Here is a 25,035-nt window from a genome sequence, read left to right on the forward strand (position 1 = left end):
CAGTGCACATCTGGAGCCCTTTAAAATGCCCATTTTCACAGTACTTTGTACCATAGCTGCCACAGAATTTTATTTGACTCTTTACTGAAGGCCTGTGAACCAGAAAGTCTTGAACGGACACTAATAGTGAAATCTATGAAGCATTTAACGGGTGGATAGGAAAGAAAATTGAGAGAACTTTTTTTTCCTACATAGAAATGGACAAGATCTCTATTCTGTTGTTCAGGCAATTTCTCTACACAGGGATGTAAACCTCTCTCTGTTTTTATGGATTAAAAGATCCTGTGTACAGCAGCAGAATTCTTCAGTCCTCTGCTGGGTTACAACTTGTAAGGTAAATATTAGGTATAACACCCTTTTATCTTTGCATCATCTAGTCTCTCAAGTCTGAATCAAAGCCTAGGAAGCTGGCACCTCCTTTTATTGTTAATGTGGGAGTCCTGGTCTGGTGACAGCCTGTGTGGTCACAGGTCTTTGAACAGTGGGTGCTGCAGGGCCTGAGCAGCTGTGATTCTGGTGGCAGGGTTCAGGTCCAGCAGCTGGTCCAGAAGATCGTAGGCCTCATCAGGAACTCTGTCCCAGCCCCGCTCATCTTCCTCCACCTTGCGGCCGGTCTCTGAGCTCCGTTTAGCAAGGCGAGTGTTTGTTGTGCTCCCTGAATGTTCCCGGTGGTTTGGGTGAGTCTGACCTGCTCCATCTTTGTGTTGCTTGAATGTTCCCTCTGTGGGACGATGTGTAGGCGTATCATCTTGGATCTTGTGACAACCAGCGGTGGTGGTGGAGTCTTTGTTGGTTTCAGGAAGTGGTGTGACTTCATCTCCTGGTGACGGCTTCTGCCCTCTCAGCGTCTCACACAGCGTCCTGAGGTCCTGTCGAGGCAGCTCCCGACTGCACACCACTGCCTTACCTGATTGAGGTTCAACACAAAAACAGGTTCATTATCTGCACAGAGCCTTCCTCCCCTATGGCAGGACTCAGCAACCTTTACTTTCAAAAGAGCAATTTTTAGCAAAAAATAAAAATATGTCTGGAGGTGCAAACATGTTTGAGCCTTATAATGCTAATTTCCTTCTCCTTCCACAGATCAAGCATACCGGTAAGCCAGCAACAATGTTGGTCAAAGCAAACAACTCTGTCCACACACTACTAAATTCTCTTTTTTTCCTCTGAAACTTATTTTGGGTTTGAATCCATAACTAGCCCAACTAGGGAGCCTCAGGTCTCGTAGCCACCACTATTAATGTTCAGCAAAATATAGAGGAAAAGGCGCCACGTCAGGATGTTACATATGACACATTTTAGCTGACGAAAATGTATATCTATGGAGATAAACGGTGGATTAATCACAACACAGACGCAGAGGGATTGGTTTAAAGTATGTATACACACCAAATGCCTTGGCAGCCTGGATGGTCTCTCTGGAGCCGCGTATGGTCATGATCTGAGTGAGGGCGATCAGGTCATCGCTGGCTTTGAAGAAAGGATAACGGCCACTGAGCAGCGAGAGCAGGATCACACCAGCTGACCACATGTCTATGGCTGCAGGACAGGAAGATGAGGCAGGGGGAGGGTACAACAGTGCATATTAGTTTGTCTTTCTTCAGTTTAGGAAACCCATTACACGTGCCTGAAATACCTCTTACTCAGTGGAGGGAAACAAATTTTACTGAAGCATTATTTTGGGATGTCAATCAATCATGTGTAACAGCTATGGTTTGAGATACCAACCTGTTCCTTGGTTGGGACACTTTGTGAGGACTTCTGGTGCTCTGAAGCCCGGGGTCCCTGCCCTGGGAGCCACCTGCTGCTTCCTGGAAAAGAACACACAAATCAGTTAGAGAATAACAAAACTGAAATTAAATGGATCTCTTGTATAAAAGTGGTGTTAAATCATTGGTTTAAAAAAAAATAAAATAAAGAACAACAAGTTTCTTCCATCTCTATTTTCTGTTACCTGGACATGCAAATGTTGCAGACCCGGTCAGTCAGGTAGCAGTTACAGGTGAGGCCCTGCTGCACGGTCCTCTGAGGTTTCTGACTGCTGCTCTGGATCCTGACGGGTAGCGGGCCCCGGCTGGCTGAAGAGAACCTTCGACTGGCTGGATCCTCTGTTTTGCTGGGCTTCACCAGCTGAATACAAGATTGTATCAAGAAAAAATACAATAATTACACTGAGAAATAAACCTGCCAATGGGTGAAACTTATTTTTAATTTCAATGGTTTTGAGATATACTGTCTGCAGTAACAGAGATCACTCACTAGAACCAAGCCGAAATGTCAGACAAACATATCACCAGACTTAAAACAAAAAATGCTTTTGGGAATCAATACTACACTAAAATACTGCAATATTTGGTGTTATTACTCAGTGTTCTTATCCCCAATATTAAAAGAACAAGAGTGAAATCTCTTATTCTTCCAAAACTTTACTTTCCACCTCGCCTACCTCTGTCGTTATGGCAGCTGGTTTGGTGGCGGATGGAGCTGGAGCACAGCTGTTCAGGTTCCTCTCTCCAAACACAGGCCGTGGCACTTTGCGTAGTCTTGTCAAATCCTAGAGAAAACAAACATGGATATCTGAATTTAGCTAAAAAACTAGCTAAACAGGAAAGTAGAAGACAAACACAGAGACTTTAACATATCCATACAGGAAATTCTTAACCCAACTTCAAGCTTGTGATGCAAAATAAACCCTAATTGCACTAATTTACAATTCTTCTTTTACAATGCTTCCACCGAACAAAGAAAGAACCCAGAAACACCAGTAAAGGTAGAATATTGACACCTTTGTGTGCTTTGTGCGAGAGGTGGAGGTGGTGATGGTGGTGCTGACAGAACGTGCTTTCTTAACCAGTGCTTTCCGAGAGGCTGAGGAGGATGTGGTGGTGGTGGTGGAGGAAGAAGAGGAGGAAAGGGGCAAAGTCGCGGACTGTTGCGGGGGCAGAGGTAGTGAGGTTGAAGCTGCACTGGTTTTGGGAGGGAATTTAGGTGGTGCTTTGCTCCGCTGTGTGGTGTCTTGTTTCCCTGTGGACCCTCCACCTTTTTGCGATGGCCTCTGCCTCACCACCTTCAGCAGCTCGATCTGAGTGTCTGCTGTTCCCTGAGCCAAGCCGAAGTCCACCAGCGCATACCTGCACACATTTTAAACAGGGAAATTAGAATTAGTAGTAATGCTTTATGGAAACAACCCTGGAACTCCCATCAGATTACAAATTACACAGGGAGGTGAGAATTTCCCTGTTAACAGATTAAATTAATTAGGTTTTTGGTAACAAATCATCAGCAGAGTAAACGAAACAATCAGATGAAATTATGCAGCTGCACTTATTACAGAGGGATGTGATTACTCACACTTTGTTGCTCCTGTTGAAAAGGAAATTGTTTGGTTTGATGTCTCTGTGAATGATACCAAACTGGTGGATGTGTCTCAGTGCCTTCAACAGGTGATAGATGTACAGACGGACCTCTTCAAAGCTCAGTGAGCCAATGATGTCCTGATAAATACATTTTGATTGGATCATAGGTTTTCAATAACATTTCAGCAAACAAGGAAACAACAATTGCACCTAAGCTAATTAATGATCTATGTTTAGGGGATTACATTATAGATTGTGTCCATGAAAAACTCAGTAGGTCACATACCACAATAGCTTGATGCTCCATATAGGGCATGACAATCACCACATGGTCCTCCTTCCTGAAGCAGTACGTCACCCCTATCACGTTCTCTCTGCCTCTGTAAAAAGAGAAAAAAAAAAACCAAGACTCATTTCAACATGATGTGTGACTTCTCTGCAATGTAAATCTTGGCCTGTCACTTCCAAGAATCTTAGGGGAACACACAAACAAATGCACATTAATATATTCAAATGAGTGTCTTGCCAAACCAGTCCTCAATGTATTGAGATGCGTAGGTTCAGCTGAGTCATCTGTTAGACAAATGAGGAACCCACGCACCATTTTGCTACGGCATGAAAATAACTTAACGAAAGAGATGAAACAGTTTTTAAAAAAATGACTATAGTCTTACTATAGCCCTGTTTCCACCAAGCAGTCCAGTTCAGTTGGTTACACATTAGAACGGTTGTTTGTGTGTTTCCATTATCAAAAATAGTGGATGGTACAAACAGAAAGAGTCTATTCCATCCCAGTTTTACATTTTCCCCTCTGTTGAGGTACCTAGCACACTGAACCAGCACGGTGAGGTGGAGCTAGAAACACTGCAACCCACTGAGAGAATCGGAGCAACCACAGTCGTCTTGCCCTCTGATGTAGGATTTCCCACTCTCTCCTGTTTTTTTCAGCAGTCTTTTATCTTGCTGCCTGCAGCCTTTTCTCAACGTGTGTGTCCCAGGCTAATAAACAACCACATCTCGGGTATGCAAAGCAAGAAGCGCATGAGAGACCGAGTGGCAGAAGTGACGGTGAATGGAGCAGAGCAGAGGAATGAGTTAGCAGTAAGTTGTCAGCCTGGCAGTGAATGTGTGTAGTTACAGTGTGTCATTTAATAAATGCTCTAGTAACTAGACCAAGAAAAGGCTCTGTTGTTTCCCCAACTGCTGTTGAAGTGAGGAGGGTTAGCCCCAAAGCCCTAGTAACATTTAAGGGTATTGTCTTTGGTGGAAATGCTAGGGTTGAGGTACATATAGGTAAAAATTTCAAGGGTATTACACTCAAAGTATGGCTTATGTGTCAGCATGGTAACACGTCTGACTGCTGTACATACAGTAGGTCTCTAAGCGTTTTAAACAGCCAGATAACCCAAACAAGGACAAAGAATATCTGCAGAGCAGATAAAAAGCACACAAACATAAACCAGTAAAACATATAAATCCATTTTAAGATGTGATTAAAACAACAGTATTCTTACCCAGCAACAGTGAGACACTGAAGCTCGGCAGCGATGCGTGTGGGATGGCTGGTTGGGATGAGGTGCTTCAGGGCAAACATCTCTCTACTCCCATCCCGCATCTGAGCCTCGCCCAGATACACCGAGCTGAACGTACCTGAGGCACAGATACACAAATCATGAACACATCACCTCTTCTCTTCCAATAAGGTGAATGAGCGATTACCGTATTGATCTATAATTCTAAACTCTAAGGGTGTGGAAAACTTTATGCTAAGCATGTACCTTCTCCGATTTTGTCTATGATGCGGAAAACCTTGCCCAGCTGAGGGACAGCTTTGTAGAGAAACTCAATGTCTATCTCCACATCCCCTGGAAGAAAACAGAAAAAAAAACAGCTGTCATATATATATATATGTATATATACATATATATATATATAAAAATATAAAACACACTTTTTTAATATGATACCATATTTTCTCACACATTAAGACCAGCAAATGACAATATGTGTTATTTTTTTCCAAAATGTTCTAATATTACATTTGTACAAAATGTAAAATAAAGAAATCCACACATTGACAGTAAATAATACAATAACAGGGACCTGCAAATAATAATTCAGTACCCATCAACTATAATACACTCACATAATGGTGCATCTATAGTTCAATATTGTGTTATGTGTCCAACTTACTTGGCACTTTGCTTCTCTTGTGTCCTCTGTCAGATTTAATAATACATCCGTCTGTACTGATGCTTTCAGTGCAGAGAGGAGACAACTCCATCTAAAAGAAACAGGGGAAAAGACATTTAAAAGGCTGGACATTTGAATCACTAACAGTTTTCATCACATAGTCTATGTTTCCTTTAAACTATACTGCTGTATATATCTTTGTATTTACCTTTACACCATGCCATTGCCTCCTGCTGTGACCTGTGATCCTTATCAGTACAATTTGTCTATAAAAAGCTGTATATAGTGAACATATAACTCTTATTCTACGTGTTATAAGTTATGTCTTGTATTTGCTTATCTGTTGTGCTGTGTTGTATCTGGAGCAGTGTGGGATCGATGAAGTCTCTGTTATCTTATCAACGTCACATTAACTTTAGGAAGTCATGTTAAGTTGGACAGTGTGTGGAGAGTGAAGTTCACTTGATAGAGAGATTGATTATTGGTAAACTATGGGATTAAGTTGTCAGATGGATAGGAAATGTGTACAGCTAATAGTTTATCTTCCTCATTACAACAACACTAGCTGCTAGCTACTGTTAGCCACAGTGTGTCAGCTAACTAGAGTCAAACAATAAACTCACCGCTTTAGCTGGTCGTACCGTGCAATAGTCTCTCAAATTAATATTTAATAAACACGCCACAGTTATTAGCTAATTCTCCATCGGCAGAACCCTTAAATACATATATATATATATATATATAACTCTGTGGCTGATAGTGAACACAATCATTAGTTCAGAGGATCAAACTGTTCCGCCAACAAACTCCGCGCTAAAAGTGACGTCAGCGAGATCTCGCGTTACATCACACAAATCACGCGATATCAAGAGATCTCCAACCAAACCGGCCCAGAGCACATGGTCGGGAAGAAAGGGACTGTGGGATCAGAATATACGGAACATTAAAGCGGTGCCAACGTCCTCCTGTAACATAAAAGGGGGTTTATTCATAAAACATCCTCAAGTAGCTGATAACTGGGACAGAATTTAAAATAACAGGCCTGTCAGTCCCGACTTTAGGACTCAAGAGTTAAAGAGTAGTTCACAAAGCATTGACTCAGGAGTTAAAGAGTAGTTCACAAAAGCATGTGACTCAAAGTTAAAGAGAAATTCACAAAGCATTGACTCAGGAGTCAGTCACATGCTGCAGATTATCTGCCTCATTGCGTCAGTGTTTTAGAAAAACACAATAATGAATTTTTACTTTATATGAGCTCACCAACAAATCGAAACCATAAGATAGGAGTTTGCACAACTCCCCACTATTTGAACACTGGAAAAATGTGGTGATCCACATTTGATTGACAGAACATTAAGAGTAGATTAAATAATCACCATATACCTGTAGTATATGACCTAAATGTATTAACCTATAAAGGATGAAGATTTGTTCAGTCAAAAAAAAATATTTTGTATCATATATGAAATTTGTGACAATTTATTAAAAAAATTCTTCAAAACATAAAAAATCTAAATAACTTATTATAATAAATTAATTTAGTCGATTTAATTAATTCGATATTTCATTTCAATATAAACTTAACTCAATTATTGATTTTTTACATTTTTATTTTAATAAAGATTATACATATATTTTAGTCTAATCCAGCCAATTTGTTTTTCACACTTTTCTCTGTAGACATAAGGAGTAAATGAATATGACTTATTCACAGTCATATGAATAAGCTTCATTTATAAGTTCTCTCAATCCAATCAGTTAAAGTTGCTCCCAGTAGCTCTGTGAAAAGCTCTTAAAAGGAAACTCTTAGTTAACAACGTTTAGTACCATTTAGGAGGATTCCTAATGGTAAGATACAACATGTTATAAATACAGCTCCAGATCTGTATACAGCTGTGACAAATACATATACAGTATAGACAATAGCTCAAAGGATGCACCTCTCATCTATTTAAACACCTAAAATACTCACAAAGGTACTGATATTTAAACTATGAGCTGATTTACTCCCCAATACTGCACTGAATTATACAATAAACAGAGACTTTATTAAATAAATAAATTACATTGGTAACAATCAAAACTAGAACAGTGTTTCATTTACAATATGAATATATAATAAGATTACTTTTTTCGTCTTTTGATGTAAAGCTGACAGATTCACAAACGTGAACACAAACATAAATAAAACACTTTATGTTTAGAACGTATTAATTTAACAGTTAGACAAGCAGTACTTCTAAAATATACCATCAAATATCCCAACGAAAGCTTCCTCTTCTTTGCTGTTCGTGCTGAATATAAAAACAGGGGGAGGGTTAATCAGGTAAAAAAGTATTCTTTATGTATTCAATATAAAATTATTTTCATTGTACAAAGAAAATAATATTGTAATGAGTCAAATAAAAGCTTGTAATTATATTTTCCTCTACCATCTGTTGACAGACGAGCTGGTGTTGTCTGGGACGCTCATTGTTGAGAAGAAATCAAATCTTCTGGTAAGTGGGGCCACGCGGGTCTCTGTCTGTTTTGGGAGATGTTCTGGTGTTTTTACAGAGATCTGTTCACTGAAGATGTTTGGTCTCTGCACGAGGGAGAGAGGCGAGCGTCACATGTGCCATACACCATATACCCAGGTAAGATTTTAGAAAGGTTACAGGCACCTTTAATTTAAGCAGAGAGACAGTAACCCTTGTGCTATTAATAATAACTAAACAGAATATTCCTGTACATGAAGAGAAAATCCCATCAGAAAATAGCAACACTGATAGTAAATGCTGCTTTCTGCCATGTTTTCTGACATCTAGATGTATCCATACAGCAGACTGGCCTGTAATACTGTACATGGCCAGGCAGCTCCATTGTATGAGACACAGTATGAGATTTACTGGGTTAAACAAATCAAAAACAAGTGTACGTGAGTAACCACGTAAACAATATGAAAAACAGTGTTCTCCCTGCATGTAAATGTAGCCATGAAGCTGCAGAAATAGCACATACTCTGATCTCTGCATGCACACACACAAACACAAACACACACACACATACCTTTTTATTCCAGTCCAGTGTGATTCTGTTTTGTGCTCTCACTGTTACCGGTGAGGGTCCCATTTTTCGGATTTCAGGACCTAAAGCTGGTGAAGTCGACCTAAAATACAAAAATATGACAAATGTTTTCACGTTCTTAACTACAATAGGAAACGTTTCACATTTCACACTGTTTGAAACAAATAATACTGTATGTGCATAACTTTCTGGCCTTACCTCAGTGGTGTTCCAGCACTGGTTATACAGGGTTTGACTTGTGATACTGACACTGATGAAGCAGCTAAACCTACACATAAAACAAATGTATACATATCAAAATCATAATAACCAAAACAGGTTGATTACAATGACTTCTTGACTCTCAATCCACACACTGATTTCCAACCTGTGTCTCCTGAACAGAGAGAAGCTTAAACTTCACTCTACCTGGTGTGTTGTAGTCAACAGATGGCTGGACTTGAGGTTTAGCTGTACACGATGTCTCGCTGGCACGCACCAAGTTCTCATCATCAAAGTCGCCCCAGTCGTCCCATTCATTTCCAAGGTCAAAGCTGACAGTCGGTATTTGTGAGGATAAAATATTTTTGCAGTGAGCGCTCTGGTTCGATACAGCAGTGGACCTCTTTGAGTAAGCCCAGTTGGTTGTATTGATCTGGTTCAGTAGTGGTTTATGGTTCTGACTCACACCAACACTGATTCCTGGGTTCATCCACACTGAGGAACCTAAACACAGATTAATTAAATTAGAAGGTGGACTGTGTCATCAAATGTAACTGTACTTTGCAGACCATAATTGGTGACTTTGCATGTGTTCTACTATTAGCTAAAAACTTGAGTAGTGCTTCAGAGTAATTTTTATATACAATATTATCTCATTTATTGCTGAAATTACATAAACAAACTGTGTTGAAACATGTATTTCCATTTTTCCATGTAAAACATATTTTTCCATTCTGTATCTGTCAAGTTAATTTTGCTTTATTTACCTTATAAAGTTTAATTTTTTCCTCCTTCTACACAGTGTGGTCCATTAAATCTTGTCTATTAAATTATGTAGTGTCTTATCTTATTATGCTGAACTTGTTTTTTCAGGTATATATTTTTTACAACAAACTATTTTTAAGTTTAGTTTTAGTTTTTTAGTTTTTTTAGTTTTTCTGGTATTTTTTGGGGGGATTACTGAGGCATTGCTAATGTATTTTATACTGATTATGTATCCTATGTATTATCCTATCATGAATTGTACATATAATGAAGTCAGAATGTAGTAATAAATCTGGTGTCCAATGATATCCTGCTCTTTGTCATGTTGTTGGACATTTTCCTGATGAAGACCTGTTTTTTTAGTCTAACACAACTTTTTTGGGAGTTATAATCCAGCGTGTTGACACTTTTTTCCTTCATTGAATCTGTTGTGTTGCACCTGGCATAACAAGAGGATGGGATGTGCACCCAGCTACCTCTCCAGATGTGTACTGATATGCACGATGTGGTGTCCTCAGTGTGTGTGTGGAAGCAGGGTTGGTCTTTAGTTATTGCAACAATGAAAGTAATAAAAACAAACGTAATATGTTTATAAATGTAATATAAACATCCTGATACTATGAACTATGAATATTTATCACCTTTAAATTTTGTATCAAACATGATTTCTCTCTTTGTTCATTCATGCTTGTTGTTTATCTCCTGGGTTTGTTCCTCTGAGAACATGGATTATGAATGCAATGTGATGTGCTGTAAATGTATACAGCTGTATGTATATGTAAAGATGATTTACTGTTGGTTTACTGAACCGAGCTGACAACAATGGCTAAGTAATCAAACCTATATAGTATGCACTGAAAAATAACTGGTAGTATGTAAAGTATATGAGATTTGTAGTTAATGAGCTAAAACATTCAAAACCACCAGTATGGTCTGTCTAGTAATGAGTTTGAGTTAAGTTGTTTGATGTTACTTTGTTGGTGAGAATAAGACGCAGCAGGTGTTTGGATAGAGTCCTCCATCATCCTGCTCATGTCATAGTCATCATAATCTCAAAAAGAGAGAGAATGAACAGAGTGTTAGAGAGAAAAACACAGAAAGCATTTGATTGATAAACCCTGCAATGTGTTCATCTTCTTTATGCTGCTTGTTTACCACAGTCAACATCATCCAGATGAACTATGTCTGGCAGGTGAGGAGGGTCTTCTTCTGTGAGATCCACAGTCTCAGTGTGAGGTCTCACTGACGCTTCATAGTGACTCCCTCCATACCTTCATCACGTCAAATAATAGGACATGAATATAATTAAGCATCAGCCCGTCAAATTTATTTAAAACTAGGGTTATTTTCACAGATTTTACTGTCACATTTTTTAAGAATTTAATTTTGCAGCAGTTATTATGGGATCTATTCTGATATTGAATCAAAGTAAGTCTATGGGGAATACCTGGAAACAGTAGGAAGCCTCTCTTTGGGTTTGTAAGAAAACTCCTGCCTCATTTTCATCTTAAAACAATAAAACAAAACATCAAAAACAAACTCATTTAGCTTAGTAATACAGAAATAAAGGACACTTTTATTGTCTGTCAGAGAAAGATAGAAAAACACACATTGTATCTAATCTGCATATTCTACACCTAAATATTTGTGATTAATAGCTTTTTTTAAAGTACATATCTACATACCTAAACTATTTGGTATACACTGTATTTTTCGCACATACTTAATGCAAGCACAGTTTAATAGCATTTCCACATCCTAATAATATACAGTATAGGACCTGTATGTGTATAATTACATATATATTACATATATTGTGCCATTTACTTTTGCTGTTTCACATGCCTGGTATAGTTCTTGTTTTTCTTTGCAAGTTAACTTCGCTACTTGTGCCATTGACATTTCTTAACAATAGTGACTCGTCAGCTTTTTCTGCAGACTCAACATGAAGGTTTTTTTGAGAATTTATGTCTTATAGTCACTTTATGTCACAGAGAACTATTCATTGAACAGTGAAATCTCAATTCAACAACATTTAGTGTATACAGTGTGCGCAGGCTTGCATCTGTTTTGTTCCTCACCTTGAGTCGTTTGACAGGAGTCTGCGTGAGTGTGTCACACCTGCTCCTCAGGTCATTCAAATAGGAAGAGAAACTGCATTCTTGATTTGTTGACCTCTTCCGTGCCACAGTTACACCTACTTTACCTAAAAGGAGTAGGAGAACACACATATACACTCTGATTGACATAGTGGAGGAAGAAGACTTTGATAATGTTGACAGGCAATCAAAGTAATGCACAGGCAGACACGATAAGTGCACATAGAGTGAAAGATGTGACTGTACTTACAGCAGTCGTGGCCACAGAGATCCTTATTCTTGCAGAAGTGGTTGCACCGCCTTTTGTTGTCTAAATCTGATCACATTCGAATAGAGATTAAAAAAATCAAATATTAATCTGCCATTGAAGAAATACTATCTCAATACACACTATATCATATTTCAGCATTAATAAAGCTAAAGTGTAGTACCTGTGTCTGTAGTAGATGTTTCCCTCTGAGCTACAGCCTGATCTGTAGATTGTGGTTTCAGTGCAGAGGGCTGCGGTCTCTGTCCAGTATGATCATATGACACGTTGTATGGATCATCAGTTTCAACCCTTCTGCCTCTACTATAGTACACATTGAACTTCTGCTGGATGTCCAGGCCCACTGTAGGAGAGTAAAAAGGCTAAAATGTAAAGCAAATACACTCCCTACATATCACTGACAGGCAGTCAAGTCCAAGAGTTTATAGCCAGGATGTGCAAAAACAAAATGTACATTATATATAGAAGTATAACAACTCAAAAATCTATGTTTGGATTTTATTGATTTATATTGTTTAATACGGCAAAAATGCCTGCACATAGGCCCTATTTTCCCATTTTCAATGTATTACAATATTGATCTTTATAAAAATATAATAAATAATTGCATTATTTAGCTTGACAGACATTTTTTTCTCAGTGATATACTCTATATATAACAAATAGTGCTTTACAACACACTACCAGATGAGATAATTGTTGAACAAAAGGCATAGTGAATTTATAAATACAGAAAACCTGTACTGAACAACACATTATTATTCACTTCTATAATATACTGTAGGTGATATACAGGAGAACTGTACATACTGTGGTTACATTTCTATGTCAAATGGAAAGGTATTTTATGGTTTACCGTATTCAGAGCTGATGAGATTGACACTGATCTCCTCTCCTTTTGAGGCCTTTGTCACCTCAATTTTCTTCGACCAGCTACCACTCTTCAACAGCACAAAGTCCCTGGAAAACAAACAAGAGGATGCCTGCCGAGAGTCAATATACTATATGTTTTCAAATGATGTTCTGTCTTTGACACATAATGGTGTATAACAGTTAGAGAGGAGGAGCGGACAAGTGAAAGACAGCAGAGACAACACAAAATTGGTGGGACCCTGGGCCTGGGTTTTGTTTCTCACGTGAGTTTCTGTAGGAAGACCAAAGTATTGTCAGAGTTTCCGATGATCAGAGAGACATAGTGGTGGTCAGGGGCTGTTCTCCTGGACAGCAGCTGTGCTTGGTTTTTTAGGTTCACCTTCACCACAATCTCTGCTGTAGCACAGCTATACCTCGGAAGCTACAAAACACAGAAATAACTTTTAGAAAAACGATTAAGAATAACACGAATACAATAAAACCTTTGACCAACAAAAAGTAGTTTATGACGTAATATAACACACTTGACGCTTTGATAATAAAATTCTGCAACATCTTTTACCTGCTCCAAAGTAACTTCATACTTCGGGAGATGTATGACAGATTCTCTGATTTGGTTGCCAAATGGTGGGTGTCTGTTGAGAATCTGAATAACAGAAATAAAGTTAGTTATCTGAAAATCTTTTTGACATAATATTACCCAACCTATTTCAGGTCAGCAGTATCAGCTGTGACATATGGTGATTAAAGCTGAAGCATGAGAGCCTGGTCTCTACATTGCGACTGATCCAGCTCAAATAATGGTTAAATCAAATGCTTTGGATAATTAAAATGTATTTCCTTTGTAAATATTACGCAAACTGACCAGCTCAAGCTCTCTGGGGTGGGTTTGCTCTATCTTGCTGAAAGTGGTGAGTCCAGCGTTCACCATGGCAGTTGACAAAGTCTGGCCTGAAACACACAGTTTATTATCAAATGTTAGTATTTAGTTTGACACTGCATGTACATCTAATAGGAAGGAATTCATCAGGACCACTGAAATTCTATTTTAGCACTATATTTACATTGCTTAGATAAAAAGTGTGATACTATACGTCTGTATGTATGGAATGTGGACATAGCAATGCATCCACCTATCTTCTCCAGCTGTTTGGAAACATAGGGCGAGTTTTCCCAAAGCTTGGCTCTGAAGCACTTGGCCAGGATCAGGGAGTTGAGCAGAGCAGAAAAACCGGTCTTGGATCGCTGACTCAGAAACTCTGACAGGCCTGATTGGGATCAAAATACAATCAAGTTTTAAATATATATATAGTCAGGGAGCACTTAATTTATTTATCCCTCATTTACCCAACATACATCTGCTTATGCGCATCCCATTCCTGAAGATCTTTGCTGTGTCCTGGGTAAGTCCAAACTCTTGAATTGAGATGGAACCCAACTGAGCCTGAATCAAGCTAAAGACAAAGCAATAAACACATAATATTTATAGTGGTCAGTCCTTAAGAAATCTATAAAACAGTATTACTTTTATTTATTCCTGTTCAAGAAAAGCACTGAAAGAATAAATCTACCAGTTCACTTTCATCTCAGTGGTTTTGATCTTTCCATCAAGGGGAAACCTGGAAAAATACATAAACATCTCCTTTACAATGGCTTGTGTCTACCTCCACCATTATGTATTTCCAATCCAAAAGTTAAAATCAGGGCTTATGATATTTGTCAATCTTACAAATGTGTCTGACCTGATGGTGATCCTGTTCTTGTCCCTGTTCAAAGTGTTCAAAGGCCTCTTTTCATTCATTCTCAACTGAATGTCACTGAACTCTCTGCTCTTCGACACCAACTCAATCTGTGCATACAACCACTTTTAACCACTTCTGTTTGTATACTGCATCCAAATAATCAAAATGATTCCCTTATGCAGGAACCCAGCCTAACCACAAAATGTCACTATATCTGCACTGAAATCACAAACATTAGTGTTGTGCAGTCTTATCAGGAAACCTACCAGGTCAGACAGGTTCTCAGTGGCAGACACTTTGCAGAACTGTTTCATAGTGTCAAAGGCAACACAGTACCGCGCCATCGACCTGCCGGCCTCTATGAGGAACAAGAACAAACTATTTTACAGTTTTATTTCTTTAATATGTGGTTCAGGTGAAAACGAATCATTCACTAAACGTAAGATAAAAAAACTAAAGGGGAGCACATTAAGCTTCCTAACGACTTATTTCCTCTCTACCTGTTGGTTTGATGTTGATATCTTCATCCATGTCAATCAGACCAATGGAGGACAGAGAGTTGAGGTTCCTCAGACACAGTTCTATGAGTGACAAGAGAAACAGCAACCACCTCAAACTACAATAGTGGGGTAGTGTTAGTAATGTGTACAGTTAAGTACAGACAGAAGGGCAGCTTGGCTTCACTATAGGGGGTTAAATTCATCAATAGAGTCCTACTAATATCAACATGCTACTTTAGTGACTTCAGATAGAACAAAAACAGTTGTGGCCCACCTTGCAATTTTGCTTCGATTCCATATCTGTCTAAGTCAGCGGAGAAACCTGAAATTGAGGTTGAGGCACTGATTGGTTTAACATACAGTAAGAAAGAAGCTGGACACAAATGCGGGTCTGTGTGTTTGTGTGCTTTGAGCTCTGACCATAGTGTGTGGGGTTCTTGAGGGCTCTGATGTAGAGGAGGGTGGAACGTATCCAATCCAGAGCCATGTTGACATCGCTGATGGTTTGGAGAACAATCTCAGCATTCAGGTGCTCAACCAGGTGACTGTGTAAGCTGAGGAAAAGAAGTATACTGTTACCTTGTGTAATACTGTATAATCCCTCTCATATGAGAGAGCAAGAGTCCAAGAAAGACAGACTGAAAGAGAAAGAGAGAAGAAGAAAAAATCTCAAATGACTGAGCGGTAATACCTGCTCTCAATGATTTCCATCCCATTCATTAGATTCATGTACTTGTCTTTGGTTTGGCTCTTGGTCATAATCACTGCAGTCGCTGACGTGTCGAACTAGAGGAAGAAAGACATGTTATTTAGTTTGTGCCTCATACTACAAATAGCTGTTGCTACAACTACAAATGCTATTTCCATAACAGCATCAGATAACTGCAAGTTAATGGTAAACTTCCATAATTGCTTAAATCTGTTCCATGTTTTGCACCAACCAATACCATCTTGTGCTAACGGAGGTAAGAAAACTATTCATTTATAATTCTGCCATTACTTGTGGTCTTCCAGCTCGGCCTATCATCTGCAGCAAGTCGGCCTCGCTGTACTCCTCACAGGAGCCTGCCACATACTGCATGGTGGACTTGATCACCACCAGATGAGCTGGCAGGTTCACCCCCATGGCCAGAGTCCTGGTGGTAACTAGGGTATTAAAAATCAGACCACAAATTCAGAACCCATGAAATCCAATAAAATCTGATTTCAAATTGTGTGGTAAAGGTTTCTGATTGCTTTGCACTGAAGTGTGGTCAATTTTTCCTTATTTTCATAGATGCACCAACAACACAATTTCACAGTGTCATTAGTTACTTATGATAAGCACAAATCAGAATCCGTTTGCTTCTGCATTTCAGATTCCACTAGGAACTGGTGCATATCAGTCCAGTCAATGTGGGTAGGAAAATGACTAGAATAGGATATTTCCATTAAACAGACATTTACATAAGTTTTTTACATAAGCCTGGAGTTATAAAGCTTGTGCTGAGGCCTTGGCTATAAAATACTGTACGATTCAGTTGCTACAACCTGTAACTTGTCTTTCCTGTTTATGTCTGCAGCGTTACAAACAAAATAAAAACACAGGATCATGTTGCACACTTATATAGACACATATCCATTTACGGCACAACATAAAACTGTATTGGTGACAAAGTCTCACAGAGGACAGGCAGGTCTGCCAGAGTGAAGGCCTTTTCTATCAACTTCCTATCAGACAAATCAACTCCTGCATGGTGGTAACCAACCCCTAACATCACCAGATCTGGATCACAAACGAAACACAAAAAAATTGTTATACAGTTGATAATTAGAGCCACAATCAAATCAACATGTTTTTTACAGGGTCTTGCACTAAAACAGGTTCCAGATTCTGTATCTGGTCTTGACATTTCAGAAGACAACTCACCTCTTAGTTTTGAATCCAGAATAGAGTTTGCATATTTCATCAACCTAAACAGATTACAAAGCAACAAAAAGTAAAGAAGATCAAGCTTTCAGTGAAGTTAACTTAACTGAACAACAACAAAATGTTTTGATGAATAGTTGCATATGTGAGAACATGTAGGTGAGTAAGAAACATACCTTTGCTTGTGCTCAATGCTCATGATGAACCGAGCATCCTTGGCCAGAACTGTAGCTGACTGCTGGACTCCTTTCCTTGTAGAGCAAAACTACAGAATAACATGATTATTAGACCATGAAGTACTCTAATCCCACCATTAACTCTAAACCATGTTCAGGGACTTGAGAAAACAAAGAAGGAAAACAAATACACAAGCAGAAAAAGGACATACAGTTAGGCCTAGTTTTCCCACACACTCACCACCAGTGCAGGCTTCTGGTCAGAGTACGTTTGTATGATGTTGGCCATCTTGTAGTTGAGTGACAGGTCAAACTTGAACTCTGTTTGGTTAGGGCTGCAGGGGAATCCCAACACCACCTTCCTCAGCTTTACTGGACGGTGGCTCTCGTCCATGTCCAGATATGTGGCTGGACCACTCTCGTTAGACAGCCAGTCTGCTATCTAACAACCGGCAGACAAAACAATGATACAGTTCAATCACACAATTGTGTCTTTGCGTTACAGTGAAGTGATGCAGTGAAGTACCTTAATTTCTTATCTTAATTTTTCACTATTATGCTTTTTCTTACTCAATCACAATATAAAAGGACTCCAATTAACAGATTTAGGTTTTCAAAGTGATAGGTATGCCTACACAGGGGGGCTTCAAACTGTTTCAGTGAATGGAAGTGAAAAAATATTACATTACCTATTATATTAGCCATCAAAATGAAATCCCATAGAAAAACCTAAATGTATGTGATTTGGTGAGAGAGTAGAGATACAGTTTGGGGGAATTTTACTGTTTGTCCCACTTTGCCAAAGTCAAAACTAACAAATGTCTTAGACAGAACTTTTCATGTATTTGGTGCTGTCTGAAATTATGTCAAACAACAATATTATCTTATCTTGGCACAATTTTTGATTGTCTATGGGCTCAAATAACAAAATCATGATCCCATAGGCATAAGCAACTAAACTAAAGGGGAATTACTGAATTATTGTATGTCATTCTGAAGGATTTGTCCACACTGCCTTTTGAATTCTCCTGTCCTAAACTAATTACTGCTGAACTCTGTTCCACTTACATCAGAGACGTTGGGTATGGTGGCTGATACAGCCACAAACCTCATAGAGAGGCCTGTCTCTGGATTCTGTGCGGTCCTGTAGGCATGTACGGCCTTCATCCTGCTCACCACCACTTCCAGAGTGGCACCACGGGTCGCATCCTTCACCACATGCACCTGGGAGAACAACATTTGTCATCTTAAACTTGGCTTTAGAAACATCTTAAGGTTCAACACAGATGTTGGTATGTGGTAAAATAAAATGAAACTGTCCTTGATCACTGTATTCCATTATTAACATGAGGAGGTGCATCTCATGCATGGCAGATGGTATGCACTCTCATTCTACATAGGATCAGAACGTGATGTACTTTCATTTTTTAATAGCTAACCTCAGTTGAAAGAAAGCTGAGGGTAAAGGCTAACAATATGCAATGCAATGTGGCATAATTAAACACAATGGCACAGTGAGTATCCACCATTACGTAGGCACATTTTTAGAGACCGTAAACAAAATGTCTGACAAACACACTGACCTCATCAATAAGGAAGAGCCTGACTAGCTGCAAGAGACAGTTGTCCTTCCATTTTCTTGTCATGCTGTCCCATTTTTCCTGAGAAAATGATAAACACAACATGAACTATTCAAGTAAAACTTCAGGTCACAATTTTATTTGGATTATTCTCTTTCTTCTTTCTTCGTTTTTGTTGTGTCACACACACAGGTGTAGTCAGGATGATGTGGGAGTCCTGAATCTCAAAGAAGTCATCGATCTCTGTGTCGCCCGTCAGCTCCTTACAGCTCAGCCCCAGAGGACCAAACTTCTTCTTCCAGCTCTCAAAGCACTGACTGCAGAGAGCTTTGATAGGGGCCACTGGCAAGAACAAACAGTGAATCCCTTTTACAAGACAGTTCTCTGTACCTCAAAAAAACCCTAAATCTATAATTGAATCAAAAATCAAGACATGTTTAAAGCCCCAGTCAGTGTAAGATTACAGTCAGGTTTATAGTGTTGAAACACTTCACTGATTTTAAATTATAGTATTTCATAAGGTATAAGATTTCTTCCTCCTGATCAGCTCATACACTCAATATTAGTTTTACTTTCTAGATTTTATGCCATATATTTTCTGAAAGTAAGGAATTACTCTACTCAGACTGGAGCTTTATTGATATATTAATAGGGTCAACACAATATTATGCTCACTATAGACCGCTTTGACATCTCTCCAGGGCTCTGAGGTCTCCATTAGCAGACGAATTATGGCCAGCTCAAACAGCACTGTTTTACCAGATCCAGTAGGAGCACATGCCACAAAGTTCTTACCCGTGTAAAGAACCTGTGAACAAACCAAACATAAAAGCACTGCCAGGACTCACAGTTCAAGTTCACTTCTAACAGGTTCCAACAAGACAATGAAAACTATGATGTTATTCATGATCCTCGGCATTAGGTTTATAAAGACCTTAAAATAATGCTTACGTCATCAAGTGCTTTGGACTGAACGTAGTTGAAAAATGGGAACTCGCTGAAGACAGATCTGAACTTAGATGCTGTGTTAGCATGGTTCAGGAAATCAAACCACATCACTTGTGAAATTGCTTTCCAAGCAGTCTAGCACAGTTTAAACACAGTATAAACGTTCACTTACACAATAACAAAAAGGATACGGATTTCAGAAACTGGACGCAAAAGTCCAGACCCAGAAGACCCTAAAATGTGCACAATCAAAACAAAATATCACACATTCATTTACAGTCACACTCTCACGCTTTTTCCCACCTTGATGTTAATATGAAATGTTCCAACATTTCTGTAGGGGATAAATCAAGGGATTTTATTTTGTAGAGACTAGAAAGTAAAACTGCAGACTGTAGACTACATGTGATTACAAAGGTTTCTGCTGTTACTGTCTACAGTGTCTACTATTCACCACCTAGTGACCAGCATGTTTTATTACAATGGAGCGGTCAATGGGGGGAGCTCACCTCATTTCACCTCATCACACCCAAACACATTGTGGCAGCTGCTGCCAAGGCTAGACATGGGCATGCTCATTAGCTGCAACACTTTACAGAAGCTATATGAGTGTTATTCGGTAAATCAGTCATAGACTATGAGCACAGCGCCTGTCTGCGACTGTGTCAGTGCAGTGCAGCACCTTGTATGTGGAGCGGCTGAGGCGTCATGGGCGGAACGAAGGCTCTCTTTGTGCCCTTGTCCTGCATCTCTGCATGAGCCGCCTGCTGCGGGGGTCGGCCGCTCGCTGCAGATGAGCCCAGAGGGGGGGGGGTTGAGAAGGGGGGCTTTGGGGAGAAAGGAGGAGCTGGCTGGCTAACTGTCGCCCGTGGCGGCTGAAGAGGAGGAGGCACTGTCGCCATGGTAACCTGACTGAGAAAAGTTTGAGGTCTGGATGCTGTCTGGCTGCCGCTGCGACTGAGGTCATCTGTGTTTGACGAGTCACCTCCATTGTTCAACACCTGAACCTTGAACAAGCTGTTGTGGGACGCAGAAGAGGATATGTAGAGAATAGAGAATTTAAAACAGACGAAGGTAGAATGAGACGGGGGAAACTACTGTCGCTGCTGCAAGCTTGGAGGCTTATTTGAAGAAGGCCAGGCATTTGGCCTCTGGCAACAAGGCTAACATGGGGGATGGTTTAGCATCTTTTCATGGTCTTATCAGCGGATGTAAAAATCAAGCCTTTTCAGGATCCACTGTAGCACCATTTTAACTAAGTGTGTTGTGGATTCCAGCAATTTGAGGGATTAAAGAGGGAATCAGCACTATTTTACATTTCTCGGCAAGAAAAAATTTAAATATGGCTTTTATATAGTAAATAACACTAATCTTGCTCATTTTAGATTTTTTTTAAATTATATTCTGCATCTGCCTCCAGAAGAGAAAGAAATCTGGTTGCCCTGCTTTTTATAGCCTTAAATTCTGTGCACACACTCATGTAAATGTTATCTTGTTGAATAACTGACACTTGCCTTCTTCGTAGAGATGGGCTTTCGCTGCGCCCCAGAGACAAACACCTCTGCCTGATGGCCACATGACCAGAGTCCTGTGGGGTTTCACCTCCACCACTGCCACTCTGACAGGCACCCTGAGAGTAATCCCTGAAACCTTCACCTCCCCAAAGGCCACCACATCTGCTGGTGCTGTCGCTGCCACCCTGAGTTTCAATCTCTTTCTCGTCATTGTTATAACTATAAGGACTGATTTTCGATGGTAAGACCTTGAGGCCAGCAGATCCTTTATAGGGAGGCATGAATGTTTTGGGTTGCTGGGAGAAACCTGTGAGTAAAAAGAGGGAGAGTTTCATCAAATCAAGTTGCTAGTAGCTGTAAGTGGTGCATCTAAAAATCAAGGTTGTCTATTTTGCTTGCTGATGAAAATAATTTCCAGCAGCAGATTAACGATTCCAGTCATACTAATGACTATGAGAATATATCATAAGGCCCAGATTCTTGTCAAAGAAAATTGAGAACGCTTTCAAGCCTATTCAAGCTATCGTGTCAGTGAGTCATACAGTTAAATTTAGTAGAGCTTCAATAGGCCAGATACTAAGCAGTTTACTCAAGTCAAGTGAAAAGGAATTCACCCTAATCCAGAGCACAACATACTGTATAGGGTAGAGAGAGACTCTGCTTCCTCTTGCATATCCTGAGTGGCTGGAATCTGAGACAGAGATGGAGGCACTTCCAGCTGCCATGGACCGTCCTCCTGGTGCAGTGGCTTTCTGTCAAATACAATCCATGGGGACAAACATTCATTCAGCTAAGAGAAGAACAAGAGAGAGGGATGTTATGGGGCCTCTCTTGGTACTCACACTTTATGGACAATGGGTTTCTCAAAAAACAGATTGTCCAGGGACATGGTGAAGTCCTCCGAATCCAACATCTCATCAGATCATGTAGGCACTCACACTTTTGAATGCAAACCCGAGCAAGCTCAATCGGTCACTACAGATCTTGGCTGGGGACATCCGGCTTAAAGTAAAAAACAAACCAGAGACTCTTACGTGGATGCAAAAATGAACCAATAAATATATTTGTAGCTATGTAAATTTACAATTGAACTATAACTGATCATAACAGATAACTACTACAATATATGGCTTTTGTGAAGATTTGTTTTTCATGACATCCTTGGATGAAAATGATGTCAAACTCAAGCAGGATATTTTTATATAGTTAGCATACACTGCTGATTTACCTTTGAATAAAATGTGCACTGATTTAAAAGAACTGAATGCTCTCTGAGTGATGCAGTAAGTATGTGATAGTAGAATAATAAACCAGTGATTAACTAATTATTATTATTATTAATGCTCGGGTTGAAGCAGTGAAGCTACCTGGCGTTGCTAGCTTTAGCTACCGGGATAGTTTTTCGTCAACGTTCACATTTTGTCATTAATAAAGTTAACTGTAGTTTTCTGTTCCGTTGTGAACCCACCTGTGATAATCGATATATTTACTCCGTTAGACAGGTGATGAAACTTGTTTGAGTCAGTTTAACCTTTGACCCCACATCTGATATTTCTGTTAGCGCCTCGTTGTGATGTTCGCACGAGGCCCAACCAGCACTGTAACAACTTTATTAACACGTTTTCATCCAGACGGACAATTCTACTGCCAGACTACAATATTAGCCTGTGGGTTACATATTATTATCATCAAAACTAGAAGGCCAGGGGTTTACTGTGGGATTATTATTATTTATTTTTTAGAGTATGTGTCAAAATCACGACGTGTTTCCTCTTTTAAACACACGAGAGGTGGAATAACAATAGCTGAAGCGGCTAATCGTCGGCTACGAAAGCAACAAAGACCTGAGAAGACAACCATGGGGGCACAGTGGTAACATCTCTCTTGGCATTCAATTCTTGTCTGTGCGTCTATGGCAACTTTAAATAGCTAAACCAAATGTGCTATTTAAAAAAAAAAAAACAACAAAGCAAATAATAACTGAAGTTTAAATTGATGTTATCAATTAATACGGTGATTAACCGCCATCAAGCTACAAATAAAATCTGCTACCCAAAGGAGATGGTCATTAACTCAGGTCTTTTATTCCTCCTATTTGGAATGAACCATTGCAAATCTTTCGGGGGAACATGGCGCCGACTCGTAACATTACGTGACGAAATTATACGAGACAATAACTTGAGTAAGTGTTTAACTACAGTTGCTTTATTATATAGTAACATAATCAAACGTAATTATTGGAGAATGTCTTTGTTCTGTTGCGGTTTAGCCATTTTTATGTACGGTTACCCTTACAAAGGAAATGATATGTCCCACACCAGTCCACCACGGAAAATGGCGACTGTGAAATAGATGGAAGACGAAAGTAAGAAATTATTCAATGCAGCGTATAAACTGTGTCCTGTCTGCATCCGCACCGCTCGGAGGTAATGTCTGTTTGTTTTTCATCATTTTATTGATATCTGTATAGTGAGTAGCGAGGAACGATTGTCATTAGCTCTAGTTTAGGAATAGGTTTTGGTATGGAACAGCCTTAATGGATTGGTCTGCAGCTCCTGCAAGCAGCATCCAACAACACAGCGTGATTAAACGCCAAAGAAAAGCAACGATACCCTTAACGGAACATAGTATAAATAATACAATCTGATGTGTATGTAGGGTACCTTTGGAAACCCATCGCAACTATAGTGGGATGGCATATAACTGAACTACTATGCTGAAAGTTTTAGCTCTATACAAAATCCACAACCGCTCATCAAAAGCCATTTGCGAGGTCCATCTCTGTGCAGTTTTGGTGCTACTGTGTGGATATTATAAACACCTTGCTCTGCCCCAGGAGCATTTACTAGATATGACACTTTTATTGCCCTTCAAATCCAAGACCTCTCACTCCGGCGACCTTGTAGTGTTATAAATGGCCACAATTAATCATCTAAGCGAAGTGTCAAGTACATTTTGCTATATTTACTTTGTAGTCAATGGATTCTGATTGAGTCAGGAAGCTAACTGTGGTGACATTGTAAGTAACTAAAATGTTTACTTTTCACAGCAAACAAGCACATTCTTACAAGCAAGAACTACCCATTGCAAACTGTAGCTCGTAAAACATACATAATATTCAATATTGGACTCTATAATCAAATGTCACTGTGTTACGCTTTTGACATTTGATAATACATGCTAAAAGCTGCAAATAATTATCATCCTAACCAGATGCTTAAACTATTTTAACTATAACTGATTTACATTTGCATTCAGGACTGATTCTTTTCATTATTCATTTAGTCTGCTTATTATCTTCTCAATTCATTTCTTGGTTGATAAAATGTCAGAGAGTACACAATTCTTTCGCAAGAGACACACGAGAACATAAAATTTCCTTAAACCCAAAGTGACGTTTTCAAATGACTGATTTTGTCCGTCAAAAAGGCCCCTAAACATCTTCAGTTTTATGTCACATAAGACAAAGAAAAGCAGCAAAACAATACATAAAAAAATATCAAAATAGTTAAAAATAGCAAATTATTTTTCTGTTAATCGACTAATCGTTTTAGCTTATTTGTATTTTAAAGTTGACTAACCTTTTTAAGCCATAGTGGCAGCCTCTAGTGGCAGCAATGCTCATCACACCCTGTGGACAAACAATTTATGGACGATTTTGCTGTTCTGAAAGGTCCAGTGTTATTTACATACATTTAGATTGATCTTTGGTCAGACATGGAGTATAATATTCATAAGTATGTTTTCATTAGTGTATAATCACCTGAAAATAAGAATTGTTACATTTTCTTTTGTACCTTTTTTAGAATGAACCTTTTTATATCTATTCATGAATATCACCTGAC

General features: G+C 39.2%; 3 protein-coding genes across 4 annotated transcripts in view; 1 reads left to right on the forward strand and 2 right to left on the reverse strand.

The window, feature by feature from the left end:
- Window positions 1–6: 6 nt before the first annotated feature.
- Window positions 7–6,356, reverse strand: cdc7 (cell division cycle 7 homolog (S. cerevisiae)). The gene is made up of 12 exons (XM_035670006.1): window positions 6,173–6,356; window positions 5,550–5,640; window positions 5,135–5,221; window positions 4,871–5,006; window positions 3,643–3,736; window positions 3,352–3,494; window positions 2,786–3,131; window positions 2,447–2,554; window positions 1,955–2,130; window positions 1,729–1,811; window positions 1,390–1,539; window positions 7–907 (listed from the first exon to the last, which is right to left on the reverse strand). The coding sequence occupies exons 2-12, from the start codon at window positions 5,638–5,640 to the stop codon at window positions 465–467; spliced, it is 1,857 nt and encodes a 618-aa protein (XP_035525899.1). The 5' UTR covers window positions 6,173–6,356; the 3' UTR covers window positions 7–464.
- Window positions 6,357–7,464: 1,108 nt separating this feature from the next.
- Window positions 7,465–22,178, reverse strand: hfm1 (helicase for meiosis 1). Its single transcript, XM_035670007.1, has 39 exons — window positions 22,033–22,178; window positions 21,827–21,942; window positions 21,191–21,497; window positions 20,359–20,693; window positions 19,868–19,909; window positions 19,680–19,750; window positions 19,404–19,536; window positions 18,919–19,070; window positions 18,732–18,809; window positions 18,217–18,372; window positions 17,390–17,590; window positions 17,149–17,237; window positions 16,973–17,016; window positions 16,727–16,828; window positions 16,064–16,209; window positions 15,755–15,849; window positions 15,484–15,617; window positions 15,338–15,385; window positions 15,064–15,144; window positions 14,830–14,921; window positions 14,564–14,670; window positions 14,393–14,440; window positions 14,178–14,275; window positions 13,955–14,089; window positions 13,687–13,772; window positions 13,384–13,467; window positions 13,085–13,242; window positions 12,805–12,908; window positions 12,112–12,291; window positions 11,931–11,996; window positions 11,663–11,787; window positions 11,029–11,087; window positions 10,737–10,852; window positions 10,555–10,632; window positions 9,024–9,320; window positions 8,814–8,883; window positions 8,598–8,697; window positions 7,982–8,133; window positions 7,465–7,843 (listed from the first exon to the last, which is right to left on the reverse strand). The coding sequence occupies exons 1-39, from the start codon at window positions 22,101–22,103 to the stop codon at window positions 7,789–7,791; spliced, it is 4,611 nt and encodes a 1,536-aa protein (XP_035525900.1). The 5' UTR covers window positions 22,104–22,178; the 3' UTR covers window positions 7,465–7,788.
- Window positions 22,179–23,296: 1,118 nt separating this feature from the next.
- znf644a (zinc finger protein 644a) overlaps window positions 23,297–25,035 on the forward strand; it is a 13,839-nt gene continuing 12,100 nt past the window's right edge. The window contains exon 1 of one of the 2 annotated variants that reach the window (XM_035670709.1): window positions 23,297–23,372. The gene's annotated coding sequence lies outside the window, so the exon portion shown is untranslated. Of the gene's footprint in view, window positions 23,373–23,396; window positions 23,617–25,035 lie in introns of those variants that run through there. The other variant, XM_035670708.1, reaches the window with a different exon arrangement.

The sequence above is a fragment of the Morone saxatilis genome, unplaced genomic scaffold, assembly GCF_004916995.1.
Source record: "Morone saxatilis isolate NCDOM2014 unplaced genomic scaffold, NCSU_SB_2.0 Contig23, whole genome shotgun sequence".
Classification (NCBI taxonomy): domain Eukaryota; kingdom Metazoa; phylum Chordata; class Actinopteri; family Moronidae; genus Morone; species Morone saxatilis.